Raw genomic sequence first — 19,855 nt, forward strand, 5'->3', positions numbered from 1 at the left:
CCCGCTCCGCCGCTCCCCGCACCTACCGCCAGCTGCTGGGGCTCCCGGCCCGTTCCGAGCACCGCCTCGGTGCTGGATGCAGCTCCAAACCCGCGCCTGGTCCATCCCCGCCGAGAAGGGACGGGGATGAGAACTGCTCTGCTGGAGGGTGATTCAAATTCACGCTGTTACTACACGCAGCTGAATGCATTCTGAAGTGTCTTTCACCTGGTACTTGCAGGTGCGTTGCTCGGTGATGAACAAGAGGGCAGGTGAAGCCTCCAAACCTGCTTTCTGAAGCAGCTGAGATGTTCCATCGTGGGACCCCTCAGCCGGAGCATGGCAGAGGCTTACAGGAAGACCAGGAAGTTCCCTGGGTGAAATTGCTGCTTCATGATGTGGCTCAAGCACACTCTTGACTTTTCAGAGACCCTCCCGTGCTGTTGGTTTCATTCACATCCACCAAGATGCTCTATTTCTCCTCGGCGAAGGAAAATGGGACATAACACTTGGAATGTACATCATGTATCCAGCTGGGGCGCTACTACACAGTTACCCCTTATTGAAAATTTGTGGCAACTGTTTTCCTTCACAGCTCCTCTCCTGCACAGATGCAGCTCCTGTTTTATGTGGAACCATGAACAGAAGCTCTCAGGCTGAAGTCAATTTTTAATGAAAGGGTGGTACTCTTTTTAATTTTTTTCCTTGAGACTCCTATTTAGAAGCAGCCTTCTAAAGTGTGAGGCTGCACAAAAGGACGCTTACTGTTCTTCAGCTTTAAAAATGTGCCAAAAGCCTTTTAAATTACATGGATGCAATGCTTGTGTTCCTCCTTCCTACCCCATTTGAGGCCGCAGATGCACATGCATCATCCAGGCTTGAATAATGGGGGATAATCCCTCCAGTGTAAACAGCAAGAGCTGCCAACAGCCAGACAGCACCAGCACCCACACAACTGAAAACGACAAACTCTGTCCAGTTCCATCTTTACAAGGCACAGCACTTAAGAGTTTTTTGGTGGTGTGTTGATTTGAGGTTTATCCAGCAGAAGAGAAATAACCCAAGTTTCTGTATTGGTTCCAAAAAGGGCAGAAAATACTAAGAAAAGTGTGTAATAAATGCAGACCTAAATTAAACTTTGTTTACCATTTAAAATTTGAGAAATGAACGATGTATTCTTAGCATAAAGTCATCTTCATTTCTTCAATGAACAGCCTTATGCTTGAAAAATAACTTGTATTTTGTTGCATATTGAAATAAGTAATCACATTTTTCTCTAGTGAACATTCTACTAAAATGGAGGGAAGGGGAAAGTGAAAGTAGAGGCTAACAGTAGCACTGTCAACTAATAAAGAAACAAACTTTTTCCCGACTGTGCTGTGATACAGAAAAGCTCTTGTCTCTGGAGAAAAAGTTTATGGAAATGACTATGGCATTGTACTAGCCAATCTGTTACAAGACAATCACAACAGTACAGTATTAAGGAACAAAATTCATCTCAGTGTGTAATAAAAAGTGAAGTCATAAACTTGAATAGCTCTGCACTGTTGAAATAACTTATTTTGGACTGCTTATTCATTGCACAAAGTACAGATGTCCAGGAATAAGATTCTGGCAGTGATGTTTAAAACCACCTCACATAGCTGGTTTTATCTCAAGTCTACCAGCAGTCTTATAGTCTCAGATTCTCAGACCTCCACCTGTGTGGGATATGGCAGCACATGCTGGGCTCAGCCCTTCAGGGAGAGGAGCAGCAGGAGAGCTGGAGGGGGTGATGCAGGAATAGGGCTGTGCTGTGTGGAGGTGGCTCAGACAGGGAGCTGACACTGCTGCTGGACCTTGAATATTGGACATTGCTGCTGGCTTCAGGACACAGCTCTCCCAGCCTACCATGAATACTCACTTCAAAGAAACTGACTTTTTGCCAGAGGAGCCAACTGGAGTATTTTTTGGCTTTGTTTGAGCTGCTGTTTGTTTTCTATTTTGGCTATGCTTCCTCATGATAAAAGCAGCCTTTGATACAAGTGCAGCACTTAACAGCATCTCCCATTCCTCTTGGCTCACTCCTCTCTAGATCCATCTCTGAGCATCTCTGCCTCTTCTTGTTATGTTTTTGCTTCTAGTTATCTAACAACTGTTTCTCTGTTCTGTAAATCACTTTTAGCTTCATGCCAACATTGTTTCTCTGTAGGCTCCCTAAAGGTTCAATTATCTGCCACTTGCTCCTTCCCTTCTTTCTTCTTGTGTAATTTTCAACACTAATTGCAAGCTCCACAGCAAAGATACCCAACTGTCCCTAGGCTTCACCACCCTGGTGGCTTCACACTCCTCTTCTGACCTCAGCCATGCTCTGAAGCACAATGACTTCATCTCCACATTCTCCATAGAAATGGCTCAAAGGCAGAAGTCTTTCTAAGAGGAACAGGCAGTTTCTGAAGACACAATTCCCCATTATTTCTCTTTTCAGCTCCTCAGGATTTGATTGGGCTCTAAAAGGAATTACTGGTGGAGCAATCCCATAAAAATCCCTGTGAGTGCTGCAGTTTAACATCACTGTAAAGGAATCAGTGTGGCCCCACAATTAGCAACCCATCAGCAAATGACCTCCTTGCCCAGTTCAGTGGTGCTGATGCAGGGGCTGTGTTAACATGGTCATATTTTACCAACACAGTTACTCTGCCAGCATTTGCATGGCATGACCTGGGTTGGAGGTTTTGAGATCCTTCTGTTGCACACACAGCCATGACTTGGACTGACAGGATCATGATCCCATGGCTTTGCTACAACCTGGCTGTCTGAGTGGAAGGCCTCATTCAGGATTCTGCACACACTTGCACTGCCTGAAAAGGTTTTTCTACACCTTAAACTGAGAACTTTCAAGAGACTTTTCAGGCTTCAGATATTTACCATAATGGAAGATGTATTGGATACATATTTGGGAAATCCATGTTCTCAATGTAGTCTTGCATAATTCCTTCCCCTGTCTTAATCATAATAATACATGGTTTATATTTTAAGTGAAATGTGCTCATCATCCTTACTTTTCAAGAAGCCCCAAAGATGCATCATAGTCATGTTATCAGACATTACAGGACACAAATATGAGCAGCATTCCCTGTAGACATCTGTCCACTCAAGTTAGGACTGAAAGGGAAAAACAGTTGTAATGGATGGTTTAGGAGAGACACCATACTAAGATAAATATTTACAGTAAAAGAAAAGCAATTTGATTTCTGAATTAATACAGCAGCATTTGGCATATCCCAGACATGCTTCACCAGGGTAAATCCTGAACTAATTATTGAAGTCAAACTCATTTCAAGAGTGAATCCCTTCATGCCTGTGCAGTTAAGAATTGTCTTGCTTTAACAATGAAGGACTTTGTGTTAAAAGCCCTTCTGGGTTTTCTGAATAAACCCAAATAATCTCTATTTACACATCTGTCCCCAGTCCAATAGAATCACAACTCTTAAAATATGCAATTTAGTCAGTGTAAGTGAACAGTCAACCCCATTGAGGACTCTGTTTTTCAAGCTGTATTGCTGGAGCTTACTTGCAGGGCAGCCACTCTACCCCACATTCAAAGATGCCCTTTCTCCAACAGTTCTCTTGGTGCTAAATGGGAAATACCAGAAGTCCACCACACTCTTCTCAAATACTTCAGTCATAGCAGAAATGTTTCCTGCCAGTGGGTTAAAATATTGCTTAGCTCTCATGGCCTGTTTTGGACAGTAAATTACTAACTTTTGATGCAACCTAAGAATCCAAACTTTGCTCTTTTTGTCTGAAACCTTATGAAGACAGCAATCAAAAGGAATCACTACAGCTCCATTAACACTTTCTACACAGTGTCCAAGAATGTTTTGGTGCATAATCCCAATCTGTAGGCTAAAACGTGTATACTTCTACAGCTCGACTTGCACATTTAAGGAAAATGCTTTAGGGAGTAAAGGGGATATCTTCTCACAACTTAAAACAACTAGAAAATAGAAAAACAAAATAATGCAGAAAAATTAGAAAGAAAACTCTTAAAATGTCTATAATATACTACTTGAATGGGGACAAATATGACACCTTTATTAGGATTTTTGAGCAGGCACAAACACATTCTAGAACATCAAATTAAATGTGTTTGTGAGCACAACATCACTTTGCATCACTATGAACAGATCCACCAGAACAAAGTACATATGCATGCTGCTCCTAGCTAGCCTCAAAAATACCATCTGATTATCAAAGAATTCCTGGCCTACATAGAAACATTTCAATTCCAGAGTATCAGGCTGTCCAGAGTTTATCCACAGTGGTAAAATGCAGATGTTTTCTCAAGTGATAATCCTATTCACATAAGCAATTTAAGTATAGCCACTGCATACAAGCATATACAATATTACTGTTCAGACTGTGAAGACTTTCATTCTAACACCTATGAGAACTGTTGATCTGCCTGAGTGCAGTCACAGCATCAACTCACTTGGGAATTACTGCAGATTGTAATATAGAAGATCACGAGGGATTTTTTAAAGTTTTGGTTTGGTTTTGTTTCACCTTGTGTAACCTTGCTGTGCAGGGTTAGCTGACACAGCATGTCCCTATAATTAAAACAACTGCATGAAAACTAAAAAACTCCAAGTACTGCATATAAATACATCACAAGTTTAAAGCCAGAAAGAACCACTAAATGATTTCCTGTTAGCTCATGTCATTACATTTCATTAAAATCTAATGGGTCAAACGCAGTAACTTATTAAAACAACCTACCTTCTCCAGAGGCAAAATAATTTTTTGATTTGAAGATAGAGATGGAGAATGTCTTACCTCCACACCTAGTTTGTTACAATAAGGGGAAAAAAAAGCACAATCTCCCAGTTAAAAATGTAAGCCTTTCTAAATGAACATCAGGTTCAGGCTACTTCTTGTCACTCAGCACTGTCCTGCTAGGATAGAGAGGCCTTTGGTAGGTTTTTTTTTTTTTTCAAGAGACACATATTAATCAGTCGTCTTTATGCAAGACAAAATGAGTTCTTGCACAACCTTTTCCCTTCCTCTGAATCATCTGTGGTTCTATGCCTTAACCAATATTTCAACATTCCATCTGAAAAGCAGGCACTCCTTCCTTACTTAAAAGAAGCTACACAACAAGGTTTCCCCAGTCCTCATTATTCTCCTACTTATGCAAGAGATATTTTATTATCTTGGCTCACAATAAGAACATTTGTCCAGTTCTAACCTTTAATCCTGTAGCATAGTCTCTCTAATCTTAGAAGCAGATATTTTGCAAATATTTCAGATTCTGTGCTCCTACACTCATAACCTGGCATCAGATGTATTGAAATGATGCAAAGTCATACATTACCAGTCATACATTACTAACTCCAGTCAGCAAAAAAAGCTAATCAATCTTTGAAGTAAAGGCTATTTTTTCATTTCTACTTGAAAATTGTAGAAGAAAGAAATGGAGTAAGTCATGTAGTGGAACTTCTCCCAGGAAACCTTTTTGAAAACCCCAGTAATGCTTTGTTGACATGTTAAAGGGTAGTTGTCAGTGGTAGGAAGCACTTGGCTCTTTCAAAGCAGTTCTTGGCATGAAGGTCCCCATTTGTTTTGGCAACATTTCACATGATCACGTGATGTCAGACAAAGAGCATGTACAATACTTTGCACTTCCTGCACTTGGAAAAATAGTCAAGGTTCCAAATAAAATGGATTTACAGAGTAACAATACTGTAATTTCCCTCCTGCCCCCTTCACATAGGATGTGATCATAGCCTAGTGACATATTAAGAATCATGTTCAAATTGTACTTTGATTTTGATACACTAGCAGATATATTAGGAATGTTGTCATTTCATTCTGCTCAGTCTTTCTGAAGTCTAAAGAATAGTGGTAAGTAAGACAGGAAATTAAACATTTACATCCTTCTTCCCCTAATACTTCCTCCCAGTCTTCCAAATCTCAATGTCAAAGCTTGAAGTCTTGACCCAGATACACTTCATGCTTTCAAGTGAGGAAAATGTCATTTCACAAGCAGTTCTTCTGCTTGGAACAGCTGAAAATAAACAGGATTCTATAGGTTCAAGAGATCTTTTTGCTAGGCTGTTACCAGCTGAATTTAAGTAGATGGATCCTGCTGAATGAGTGGCTAAGGCTTCATTATGTAGCAATTCTCAGAGGTAGCCTCTTAGGCCCTGTGATAGGATTGATATCTTCTCCTCAAGCCAGATTTATGTTATTTCACATACTAACTCACTTTAATTACTTGATTTCTCTAAGAAAAATACCAGCCAGCTAGGAGAGAATGAGAGTAAATGATGGATAGCATTAAATACCCTTCCTCAACTGTCCACACAGCATCAGCACCTGAGCTGTTCATGAACCAGTTCCTGAACAGTTCAGGATTTTCAGCTCAACTGATCAGTGCAACATCCTTTAAAACAGCCCCTTGCAGGCTGCAGTGTAGTAGAGCACCCAGGGCCAGACTGTCACCCACTCACAAGTCTGTGATCAACTGCCCTCAAGAGCATATACAGAGTAAAAGCCACAGCACAGGACCATAAGGGACAGAAAGCTTGTCACAACTCAAGTGAGTATGGATGTGTTAATGGCATTTCCCCTCCTGCATGGCTTTAGCTGATACTATAAAAACAATTCTTCATTTTCCAATCCTCCACAGCACATAAACATCCATCTTTTCCATACCTACCTATGAAACACTAAATGAGGATCTGCAGGGCCACTTCCACATTCAAAAGAAATTGCCTGCTTTTACACACTAACTTCTTCTCAAAGAGAAAGGAAGTGTTAGTAGCCTATATAGTGTATACTTCAGAAACAAGGTAAAGAAAGGTAAAGCAGGAAACAGAGGCATTGAAATTCCTTCTCTACAGATCTGCTCCCAGGCTGCAAGGTGGAGAAGATTTGCTGATGCTACAGTAAAAGCATGAATACCTGCAATTACAATTACAAACTCACCTGAAGCCATGTTGTAACCCTTGTCATGATTTCATCTGTTTTCTAGAATTGTGATGTCTGGTATGAAGACAATCATCATACAGCTGGAGAATCATTATGTAGCTACAGTTACAGCTCTCATGTAGCAACTGGAAACCTGCTCTTCCACCCCAGTTTGTTATACTTTGGTAGCAACAACTGCTGTAGCAAAAACTAGCCATGATTTCTCTGCACATAACCATGATCTTGTTCAGAGCTACAAAGATAGATAATATGGTGGTTAAGGAAGATACTAGATCCCCTTTATTATGAACTTGCTCTGTGTGTTAAAACAACTGTAAGGAAGGTGACAAGAAGAGGAATTTCAGTTGTATAGCACCTCCCTTCCCACCAAGCATCCAGAACTCATGTAAATGTTGCACATTCTTGCAAAATAGTTCTATAATGGATTATCTTTTCCCACCATATTAATTTAGTTAGATTTGTTCCAATTAAGTTAAAACCAAGCAAATGGGAGCAATTTCAAAATAGCTATCCTGTCAAGAGGTCAAATGTAAGACATTTTAGTGCATATTTTCTATATGAGAATTACCAGCTACATCCTGAGGTGATAAGCACCAAAACAGCAATCATGCAAACTATTTTAAAAGCTGCTTCTCGCATAGAAAAATGTCAGCCAAAATTCAGATCTTCAACTAGATCCTTCTATGATTAATAACTTCATTATAACCATATATGTGATTTATAATATGCACCAAATAAAGGCAAAGGACAGTGTGCACTGTTGCCTACCACAAAAATGAAAATGGTCATACACACACTCCTGATGTATCAGTCATCATGTGCTTTTAAAGTCAGTTTTATCAGGTGCCATCTCTCAGCTCCAACAGCAATATAATCTGGTACATTAGGAATGCCTCATGCACACTTATGACATGAACTGCAGATTTGCTCAACCTTCTGCCAATGGATGCCAGGAAACAAACAAGCAGGAGCTCTTCTTGCATATGACTACTCAAGTCTAGCAATGTCCTAGTCCTAAAATCAGGATGCCAGCTAACAACTCAGCTTCAGCAGTGCCGTAGTTCATCCTCCAAGATGAAGATTTTTGCTTTTAAGTCTTTCAGTTCTCCTTGAATTTTGCGTGTTAGTTTGTTTCCTTGGCGGACCTCCCGGAGAATTGCAAGATCCTGGTCTGGTCCTAAATTCAAAGCCACCTAAAAACAAAAATAAAAAGACAAACAGATAAAAAAAGAAGAAAGCTGTATGGCACACAATTTAGGGGGTATTATGGAAAGTATATGAGGGAGATAACTCTAAAGTAGATTCTTTGCAGCCAGCAAAGAGGATGCTAAGTTAATACCACTAGGATAATGCACAAATAGAAAGATGTTCCAAAATCAAAATTAAAGAACAAAGCTTTCATAACATTATATTGTTGTATTATAGCACTGGCAAGGAAGAAATCTTAATAAAATATAAACATATTGACTCCTTTCTAGTTCCCATATATTTAGAGACACTCAAAAAGGGGCAAGTTAAAGTATTTATCAAGTAACTCATGTCTAGTTCTAAGTACCTCAGGAGATAACACTTTATCTTTTGCTGTTGCAACTAGAGGTGCTCTAACTGCTGTGGCTGACCTGCTGCCCTCCAAACTGCAGGATTCAAAGCAGTTCAAGTCCAACTCCTTGTCTCAGGCAGTGCCTCATGGCCTGTGCTGAGTCCAACAATGGCTGCTGGATAATCAGAATTCCTGATGGCAAGCTGGCCAGAGCTGACATTTCCTGTCACCCTGAACACTTTCAAGGCCACAGCATTGGAAGCTGCTCTAAAATCTCTCTATTTTCTTGACCCATTATGGTTTCTCATTGTGTCATCATGAAGTTCTCAGAGCAAAACTTTAATATGCAAAATCAGCAAGACTAGTCATCTCTAGTCATTTTGACCTCAAGTGACAAGAAGAATTGAATGATCACTCTGGAGACTTCTTGAAAGTACTTTGTTCCCCTGCCCTCTTGTGGTTAACAGTGTTAAAAAATTAGGAATACAATGAAAGGCATATCCACAGAAAGAAAACATCTAAGTCTACAGTAAAGGCATCATGCCCACTTTTTTCCCCCTTTCATATACTGCTGTTAGTGCTTAAAGAATTAAGTTGAAAAACCCACAGGCCAAAAAAAAAAAAAAAAAAGAAAAATGGAAGCCTTTAATCAAAGTAAATGCATTAGTCTGCAAAAAGAACTCATCAGTAGCTCACACTTTTGATCTACCTCTTACTGGAACAGAATCAAACACTATGGCTCTCACAAAGAAAATCAACCATTTTCTTTGCAGGAAAAATTTCTGAATCAAACTACTGCCTTGCAATTTTTAGACAGTTAACTAAGCTACAGGTATCACATAAGAACTTTTGAGAGTGGAAACAAAAATATACAGCTAATGTATAGGCAGGACAGCTCCTGGCAACCTTAATGCCTAATTGACAAACAAAGACAAATCTTTTCTGTAAAACACAGAGGAGGCATGGTTAGTCAGATACTGATATTTAAAGGAGCACTTAGAAAAGGAATTATTTCCTTAACCCTAGGGGAACACTACATTAAATACTCAAAATACATCTCTATAGGATAAGCTCACAAGTCTACCTGAGAAAAGCTTAGCTGTTACCTTATAAATATGCTTCTCTACACCTTTCAGTTTCTGCTGAAGCTGTTTAATGTCATTCTTGAAGCCCTCTACTTCCATATTGCGACGTTTTTCCAAGGCTTCACATCGCTGAGTCATCATTTTAAGGCGCTTCTCCATCTTTTCTGAGCGTTCCTATGGAGAGGAAATCTCAATGGGCTGTACAAAATAAGAGCTGGAAGATCATCACACCAGCCAGGAGGTGATTACAGACTAATTACCTTAAAGAGCTCTTTGCCAACATCTCTCTCCTCACGGATCCTAGCCACCTCCCCTTCCAGGCAGACACACTGCTCTCTGTACATGTGGGACAAGTGTTTCTCCTGCATTAGCTTGTCTTGCAGTACCTAGGACATAGGAGGAACAGAAAGAATAACTCCAGGCTGTGTTTACAAAACTTCCCCTGCTCTGGACAAGCAAGTGTGATAACACTGCCAATATGAAAGGAAAATAAAAAATAACAACTGGAATGAGAGCTCATAAGAATGTGAGGACAATATTCTAACATGAGTGCCATTACCAAAACCTTTGAATTAAGTTACCAGTTTTGTATGACTGCTCATCATTAAAAACAACACCCAACTAATGTTCTAACTCCCTTTTCATAGCTGCCTGCCCAGTACTGCATTTCAGAGGCATCTGCATTCAGGGGCAGATGGAAACAATTCCCTATTGCCTGTTTACTTTCCAATTCCTCATTCCAACCTCCCAACTTCTCATTGCAAGTGTAGTGGAAGAGGAAAAAAATTCAGACTGCTAAGAAGAGCTGGAAGACATAACTTGAAAGGACTCATTGTCCCCTGACAGCAGCAAAGAAGATCCAGACACAGCATTCTAAGACCATGAGCTCAGAGCACTTATATGAACAGGGAGCCACATGCAATCAGCAGGTTACAAACTGTTGGCCCCGCTTATTACATGGCTTACAGAATTAGGGATTTTTTTCTGGGCATGAAAGAAAGTGACAGCAACACCCTATCATAAATCCTAATCATACATTCTCTCTGAAAGTCAAAAGTGATGCTGATTTTGAAGCAGGAGAGATTTTTTAATTTAGATTCGTGCCAACAACAATGTAACTTAAGGCAATCCAGCACAACTGTGAAACTACTGCTAGTGACTGTCTGTTGTGGCAAAGCCAAGGTGCTTGCAATTTTCTAGTCAAAAACTGTTAAAAGAGCCTCTACCAAAGACAAAAAAATATCTTACCTTTATTTCTTTGCTAGGGAGTTTTGAAGCACCATTGTTTTCTTGAAGCATCATCTTCAGCTCCTTCTGCTTCTTTTTTCCTGACTCTGTGCTGAAAGCAAGATGATCCAGGTCTTTGCCAAGTTTCCTCAACAGACTGTCCTTCTCTGCCATCCATGCTTTCTCATTGGCTCTGGCACTAAACTTGAGATGGAGAAAGTCCCGGGTACTCTCATATAAGAGGCTTTGGGTCTTATGGAGCCTGCAAAAAGAGATCTCAGTGGAGTTAACTTCTTTCCTGGTGCCTACCTTAATTTCATCAGTCATCACTGCAAGTTGAAGCACAGAAGACAGGTGGTCTAAATGTGAACTCTTCTCATCTAATGAAAGAAATGCTCTTCCAATATGAGAGAGGATTTTTAATAAGCAGATTATTCCACTCATCTTCCACACACACTACCAGATGGCTGCTGCAGGAAGCAACACATTCAAGGCCACAACATATCTATTGCTCCCTCTCATCTCATGACTACACCACAGTCATGCTCTCACACTCACTTTTCTGATATAGATTTGATCTTGTCCTGGTCCCTCCGATGCCGGAACTCGGCTTCCTCCATCTGAATGCGCCTGTCCTCGAGCAGCGCCTCCACCTGCTCCTTGGCCAACCGTGTCTGCTCTTCTATCTGAGCTTGCAGGGCCTTCACCTGCATCAGCAGAGACAGTACAGGACAAGACCTCACACCTCTGCTCCTGTCTTTGGCAGTTCCCATTTCTCAATCTTTGGCTTTTGTTTTAATGCTAAGTATTTCAAACAACTAAAACATTTTTTTAAAAAATCGTGCTGCAGGCAAGAAAGGCATACCATAAGGAGCAACATTAGATTGTTAAGATCTTTATATTGCTAAGATTTTAACTGCACACATCTAAAAAAATCCTGTGGAATATGGACAGGCACTTCTATACCTTTGGTTGAACAAATAATATTAATAATAAAAACAACCACCATCAATATCTGCTGAACACGTTTGTCCATTATTTGCTTTTCATGATTGATCCTTCCTCATACTTTACATACAGCTTCTGCTATCTTGCCCAGTTTGTGATTCTGCACATTTTCTCTTTCATTCTGTCATGCTACATGTACCTAAACTTTTATGGAAGTCTAGAAAAGGGAACATTTCATTCTATCAGTGCACCTTATGGGGGCTGCCTAACCCTGTCTCATACACATTGTTTTGGTCATGCTTCCACAAAACACCCACCCTGCACATCTTCAGTTGGTTTAATGTAAATTCATATCTCCTATCACATTATGGGAAATAACACCAACTACACATTCTACACTTAAGGAAAACATATTTCAGTTGACATTACTGGAACATCTGCTTACATAAAACTTACAGAATCAGTTCCTAGATTTACATTCAGCAAAGAAACAGCTAAGTAAACTGACAAAGTGTGAATCCATAGTAAGAAGCAAGGATTTATGCAACTGGTACAGCTACAGCTTATCTAAGCAGATAGCATATTTTTTATCATTTTCTGCAAGCTAGCAATTATGTCTATCAGTTAGCAAATGTTTTTACCTGTAGTAGAAGTGTTTCATCATCTTTTTTATATTTCTCAGAACTTCCTGGTTTCTCTCCTTTTGGTGTTGGTTTTAGAGTGCTCTGCTCTGTACCTACTGAAGAAATTTAACATAAGTAGGAAAGGGTTTTCCAATGTACTTGCAGTACCTTTCCAAGCATGGCATATTTGTGTTCTGGTGGGCCTACATGAACAGCAAAAAGGTTGCCACTGCTACAGTCACAAGGACCTTCTAGGAGGGTTAGCTAAAGAAAAGAATTCTAGAACTTTGATCACATACCTTTATTCCCTCTATCATATTGCAGCATTCAGGCACCCTGCTAATTTATACAGCATATGTAGAAAGAAAACCTGACATTCTATTTTCTTAAAATAAGTGACAAGCAGGCAGATGCCACAGCTGCACAAACATCAAGGCTTGAATGAGTTTTGAGCTTGTTGGCTAATTTCAGTCAATTTGATGAGACAATTATTTAGGGAACTTAATGGAGATTTACCAAAGCATTCACAGACAGGAATTATTTTGGCATGTGGGAGACAGACACAAAAAAAGCAAGAGCTGAGCTGCTGTTACTCAGCTTGGTGTGGTACCTGTGCTGAAAACATCATCTCGTTCATGGGTCTCTGCTGGCCTTGGCAGAACAGTAACCTACAGAAATAAGACAACTGCACTGAGCAGCTACTTCCCCAAAGGTGCAGTGGTCAAGAACAAATCTTAAAAAGTTAAAAGGAGATACCCAAAGCAGCAGCATAACCTTACTTCTACCACAAGACAAAGAAAACATTCACAAGTGTAATGCCCATGTTGAAAAGTTTCCTTCATCTTGGCTGAGTTTTGCAATTACTGTCCTATATATTTTTCACCAGAAAAAGTAGAAAGTAATTCTGCCTTTGATGGCTTCATTTGAATGAAAGTCAGCACCCCCAGGAGGAAAAAGAGCATTTTTTTAGAGAGAAAGAGATAGGGAAGGTTATGTTATTTCCTTCTTCTATACTCCTCCTTGTCTCAGCTAGACAGAGAAACATGAAGATTCATTCATCAGCACATTCATTCAAGATACTGAACAAGCCTGAGATAAAAGATAAGTGATAAAAAAACTGGAACCCAACTATTGCACTGAAACCCACCTAAAAAACAAGGCCATGAAAGAGCAGGTTATAACCCAAATGCTTATCTTTAGGTTGATATTTCATAATAGGCCTAATTTTAGAGCTACCATAAATCAGGAATTTCAAAGCTTCTGCAAGATTTTTCAAGAGCTTGAGCAGCACAGAGCAACTATGAAAAATGCAGCATATTTCAGCCTTTTTCTGCACCTTATTCCTAAAGTAAATCCTGTATCCCATCATAGCCACTGTATATCCAAATCACTCATGGCTTTTTTGTTCAACTACATATCACATCATATGCACTGCCATTTAAACAATTCAACATCATTCCTGAAATATGCAACACAGTGTTGTCTAGAGGGATGGATCTTCAGCAGTCTTCTGCTCAGGAAACTGCTGCAGCCACCTGGACACAGACTTCTTTCCTGAAGCTCTAAGAGACAGGAATTCTAAGACAGCTGAGCTTCCAACACTGTGCCTGGTCATTTACTGCACTTTCTCCCCCTTTTTGTGGTGTTTTTGCCATCTTCTTGACAACCATTTGCCAGATGACTTCACACTCCTACCTGAAATTTTAGAGGGATATTTTGAAGGTAAAAGGAGGCTGATGCTAAGAGGATTTACTTTCAGTGTGCTTGTTCTTACCTTTCAGCATTTCTACTAAAACCCAATGTGGTTACAGATCCCTCCTTCTTTTGGGCTCATTTAGCAACCTTTGAATTGTGGGATCCAGTGTGTGGTCAGACTCTGGGATATAGGTACTCATGTTACAATCCAAAGAGGAAATCTACAGAAAGATGGAACTTGCCTTATGTGGAGGCTCCTTATGAAAATATGTAACTTCTCCTTCATCTCTTCCCAGTGCAGTCAGGAGTTGTTGGATCTTTTTTTTGTCCTCCATTTCCCTGGAACACAAAGGAGGTGGTCAGCAGTTTTTTTTTTAAGTACATCACAACTCTGTGACACACTATCCTTCTATTTTACCTGTTGATGCTTGCAGTTTTCCAACCTGCTGCAGTTCCTGAAAATATTGCTTTAAAGTCATCTCCCAAAGACATTATTGATTTGCCAATACATGAACACCGACAATTTTGCTGAGATTGAAGAGCATTTCTCTTGTCAAGTATGACAACACTATGTAGGCTGATACAATACCAAATTGTGGACAGAATTTGCATTAAGAGCTATGAACTACCTAAAATTCTTTCAGATTGTAAGTGTCCATTGTTTTTAAAGCAAGCTACACTAAGGGCTATAACAGACTTTTTATCACACTCCTGAGAAGTACCAAAGCATACCAACACATGTTTTGACTTAAGTTCTTAAATCCTTAATGGAAAAATTTATGCTGGAGCAGGGAAAGAGCATGAGGAGAAATAGCAGAGACAATATGTAATGAATTGGCCACCACCCCTATTCCCTGCCCCTCTGTGATCATTGGGAGGAGGAAGAGGAGGAAGAAAATTCATGAGTGAAGTTGAGCTGGGAGAAGAGAGGTGTTAGGGGAAAGTATTTTAAGATCTGGGTTTATTTCTCATTTCCCTACTCTGATTTCATTGAATGATTTGGGTTGGAAGGAACCTTAGAGATCATCTAGTTTTGATCCCCTTGCCACAGGCAGGGAACTTTACACTAGACCAGGCTTTTCAGAGACCCACCCAAGCTGGCCTTGAACACTTCCAGGGATGGGGCATCCACAGCTTCTCTCAGCAACCTGTTCCAGTGCCTCACCATCCCCACAGTGAACAATTTCCCGCCAACATCTAATCTAAACCCATCCTTTTTCAGTTAAAGCCATGCCCCTCATCCTCTCACCACATGCTGCTGTAACAGCCTCTCTCCAGCTCTCTTGTTGCCTCTCTAAGTGCTATAAAGGCTCCCTGGAGCCTTTTCTTCTCCAGGCTGAACAGCCTTCACTTTCTCAGTTTGTCTTTGTAAGACAGAGGCTCCAGCCTTCTGGTGATTTAATTATTAATAATTTCCCCCAGCCAAGTCAGCTTTGCTGGTGATGGTAATAATCTGTGGTGAATAATCTTTGTGTCCTTATCTTGACCCATGACACTTATCCTATATTGTCTTTCCTCTGTCCAGCAGAGGAGGTGAGTGATAGAGAGTCTTGGGTGGGCACCTGACATCCAGCCAAGGTCAACCCATCATAGATAGTTGTATTCAAACTGCTAACACACAATTCAAACCAGAACCAATGTTCAACTTCTACTCCTCCTTCTAATAGCAGAATAGGAGGAATAATAAGTGGAAATGTATTGCACTGCACCTCCACTGGCATGTTTTCATAGGAAGTGTGGAACAACTGCTGCTCTGAGGACTCCAGGTCTGGCTGAGAACAGAGTGCACCACGAATTGCTGCTGGCAGTGCCTCAGCCCCCACACAGGGCAGCTCACCTGAGCTTCAGGCGATCATTCTCTGCGTACAGGCGAAGCACTTGCTCCCTCTCCTGGAACAGGTACACCTGCATATCACTCAAAGCCTTCTGCAGCTCTGCAATCTCCTCTTCTAAGTGGTGGACTTCCCACTGCAACTGGTGCTGAGTGGAGACAATGAGGTACTTGAAACAGAGCACTGGACAACACTTACATACTTCAAACTGCTTGTGCTTTCAGTCTGGAACTGGCATAGAACAGCCAGCTCAAGAATGATTTCATTCTCCTGTAATATTTGACCAGATGAGGGCAGTATTGGAAAAATTATTTAAAAATGTCTCAGAGCCCTGAGAATCACTGTCACTATGCAATGGTGAAATAAGGCCTCAGCTTAGGTCTCCATTTTCCAGTGGTTGCATTTCCATGCTGATGGTGAGAGCAAGTATGGGGAGTCTGACATCAACAAAAACCTAGCAAAGCCTCTGTAACAGCATTTACTTCTGAAACATATCACTGAAGAACAAACATTAAAATATCTGTATGATTTAGCAGTAAGAAATCCAGCTAGTTACTAGGCTTCATTTTTTCTACCTGGTATAGGAAGCTACCAACCATTACTGTATGAAAAAAAGCATTATTTTGAAACCTGCTCCTTTTTCCCACAGGACAATAAGATGTACAGTAAATTCTTTCCTAAGGACTTTCAGGCTGCTCTAAGTATGGCCAGTGCTTGAGGAGGCACCTCAGAAATTACTATTTTATTCCCAAAGAACCATCCACAATTACAAAGATGACTGCTAGGCAGATAGATGCTATAGCCCATATCAGTGCACTGTATATCTTGCAGCTATTCTCTAAGATTTCTTCCTCTTAAAAGGCAAAATTTTTAGGTTTCTGCTTAACAGGTTATGACCAAGCTTATGAATGCCACTGCAGTAAACACAAATTATATCCATAAGTCAAAGCCTGTTAAATTTGGACAAAAGAGCATTACTTCACAAGAAGCAAGGGAAAGAAGCTTGACAACATGGGGGATTATCATCTAAATTCAGGCCATAATATGAAAGAAGTAAAACTCCCACTGTGATTCAAGCTGTAATGACTTTAGAATATCCTACAGGCATGTTTGTGTTAGATTTGAAAGAGGACAGCCAGCCAGATTTTAAAATCAACCCCCAAAATCTACTTAGCACCACGTTACTGGTAAATCCCAAGACTTCTGTGCTGAGTTTTCAAATGAATAAAAATACTAAGCTTGTGAAAGTAGTTCAAAAACTCATTTCCTAACCTGCTCATCATAGGCTTGCTTGTATTTCTCCAGCCTTTTCACCAGCTCCTCATGTTCCTCATCAAAGGCAGCAACCTTTTTTCGGTAATAGTCCAGGAGCTCCTGGGAGGGGTTGAGATGAGTCAAGCGCTCGCTGACTGATGGGAGAGGAGTGAAGTCCTCCTGACTTGGAAACCGGGACTCAGATCTGGATGAGGCGTGGGGGGTTGACAGCCTGGACAGAAACAGTCTCTGATGACATGCAAGCTTCAGACAGGAAAATTAAGGGCCCAACCCATGGAAAAGATAAAAGATGTTATGGAAGCAAAGCCACATACATTATTTGGGGAGGAGGACCATGAAAAGAGGAGAAAAAGAACAGGAGAGAATTCAGGGGATAAAAAGTCCATTGCTGTTCACTTAGAAGCAGCTGCCGCTGTGAAATAAACAGGAAAACAATCTGTGACAGTCATTAAGAGAAAAACAGTTTCTAAAGACAGACTACCAAATAAAGATGGTAATTCAGGCTAGCTGATGCACTAGCCATTATAATTTCAGGTGTAGGTCTAAGAATTCATGTGCATTCCTTTCTGATGTACTTGATGTTCTTACCCACATGGTTTGTCCACCCTCAATGCTGAAACAGAAGCTGCCAAGTTCTTAAATCTTAAGTGCTACATGGAAAGCAAGTCTATGTTACAGAAATCAAATCAAGGATAAGTATAATTACAGACTCTTTTACCACTAAAGAATATTTAGTGCATTCAAACATATAATCTGTTCAAATAAGCACCAAACTTGCAAACAGAGCTGCAGAGTTTAAACAAAACTCAAGACTTAGAAATAATTATTTTCATTATTTATATTGATAGGACAAATTTTTATTTGTAAATGATACTACAAATAATTGAAGCTAAGACGCCTCTTGACTAAAGAGCTGTTTGGTTAAAATATAGTTCATAATCTGGGCCTGAAGAATCAAGAAATTTGATAAGAAAGTGATTTGGCAAGTTACACTGAGGAAATGGTAACCTTTATGGAGCCACCCACCAAAGCTGCTTGGATCAGAACCCCAGTGCACATCCATGAAAACTCTGGGCGCTGTAGGGAAGCATTAAATACACAAGAGTGTAGCTAACGCACGCAGGAACTTGCTGCAGGACCAGAAACGCCTTAAACAACACCCTTAGAGAAATAACACTGGAATGAAGGAGGCAACCCAGGCACAAGGCGAGCGCTTTACTGCTGAAGCGACGAGCAGCAGAAACGAAAAAATGAAGAACAAGGACACACAGGAGCAGCCCAAGAGGTGCCTTAGGGCAAACCAGCCTAGCAGGGAATAAGGAAATGGCTCCGGGAGCCGCGGTGTCCCGGCAGGAGCAACCCCGCTCTCACTACCTTGTGCTGCGCGGGAGCCCCGCAACGCGGCCCTCCGAGCCCATGGCGCCCCTGCGGAGCGCCAGGCTGCCTACGGGCGGGGGAGAGCGGCTTCGGGCACGCAGACAGGCGGGCGGAGGAGGGCGGCCGGCGGGAGCCCCGCTGAAAAAGCCCCGGGATAGAGGTCCCGGGAGCGGGGTCCCGCCGCCTCCTCCGCCTCACTGCCCCAACGGCCAAACAACCGCCCCACCGGGCCCGCCGCGACTTAAACGGCGCGACGCCCCGCCCCCGCCGCCTCCTCCAATCACACACAGGCTTTCATGCGGAACCGACCGCCTGCGCCAATCAGCGCTCGCGGCACGGGCGGCGGCGGCTCCGCGCGGGTGCGTCTGGGAGTTGTAGTCCTGGGGCTGCCCGAGTGGCCTGTGCGCGTGCGCGCGGCTGCGGCCGGGCATAGGGAGGAGCGTGAGGCCTCACATTGATCCTCTGTGAGGGCAGCGATTCAGGCTCTGGGCGAAATCAAAGCAACTTTATCGACACCAGTCCTGTAAAACCCCCTTTTCCTCTGAAGATGAGCTGGCATTCGGAAGCAGCCACAATTCTGGCTGAACGGAATGTGTTTTTTAGGTCATGTTCTTTAGGTCATCCCGATACCTTTTAGCTTCCTCATTCTTCTCATGTGTTCCCAGCTTTACCTCGTAGCAGTGTTGCCATTTTTGCACCAAACGATTTCCTAATTCATTAAGTGTTCTAGCGAAAAACCAATCTGCTCAGTAATGGTTCTTTTTTCCCCCCTTAACACTGTTTAAAGACATGGACTTTCTGTATAACAAGGAAAATAAAAAAGGCTTGCTTATTAAACCATGAGGTTCTACTCATCACAACTTTCAGTTTCTTTGTGAGGGGAAGAGGAGGGGCAGGCATTTTCCTCCAATATTAGAAAAATGCCCTCTCTGGTTGTCTGGGATATTTAGGTGTTTACTGTGAAGAAAACATGCAACATTCCCAGCATTGCCTCCCAGAGACCTCCACATATTAACATAAAATCAAAACAACCTTGACGAGTCTACAGGGAAACCAGAAAAAAGACTAGATCTCAAAACAAAGCTTTTGAGCCCAGATATTTTTTCCTTCTATTCCTGGCTAAGTAATTGCTGATCTTAGAAATTAGGTACGTGGTGATTCTGCCCTTGGGAATACAAGACACATGAACTTCCTCAAAAGAATCTGGTACAGCTCCTCAGAAGAGGCACACAGCCAAATAATAAAAGAAAAAAAAAAAAAAGTGGAAGAAGCTTGTAGAAATGCATAATTTCGAGATAC

General features: G+C 41.3%; 1 protein-coding gene across 2 annotated transcripts; it reads right to left on the reverse strand.

Moving 5' to 3' along the window:
- Positions 1 to 7,759: 7,759 nt before the first annotated feature.
- On the reverse strand, positions 7,760 to 18,808 carry CCDC77 (coiled-coil domain containing 77). 2 transcript variants are annotated; one of them, XM_079302993.1, is made up of 11 exons: positions 18,554 to 18,808; positions 17,177 to 17,390; positions 15,910 to 16,052; positions 14,315 to 14,411; positions 12,988 to 13,045; positions 12,396 to 12,493; positions 11,365 to 11,513; positions 10,828 to 11,068; positions 9,840 to 9,965; positions 9,601 to 9,753; positions 7,760 to 8,147 (listed from the first exon to the last, which is right to left on the reverse strand). In XM_079302993.1, the coding sequence occupies exons 1-11, from the start codon at positions 18,595 to 18,597 to the stop codon at positions 8,001 to 8,003; spliced, it is 1,470 nt and encodes a 489-aa protein (XP_079159119.1). In that variant the 5' UTR covers positions 18,598 to 18,808; the 3' UTR covers positions 7,760 to 8,000. The 2 variants fall into 2 exon arrangements, with proteins under 2 accessions (XP_079159119.1, XP_079159120.1); XM_079302994.1 differs by having other exon boundaries at positions 12,396 to 12,490; positions 18,554 to 18,779.
- Positions 18,809 to 19,855: the final 1,047 nt, after the last annotated feature.

This window comes from Erithacus rubecula (assembly GCF_903797595.1).
Source record: "Erithacus rubecula genome assembly, chromosome: 4".
NCBI classification, from domain to species: domain Eukaryota; kingdom Metazoa; phylum Chordata; class Aves; order Passeriformes; family Muscicapidae; genus Erithacus; species Erithacus rubecula.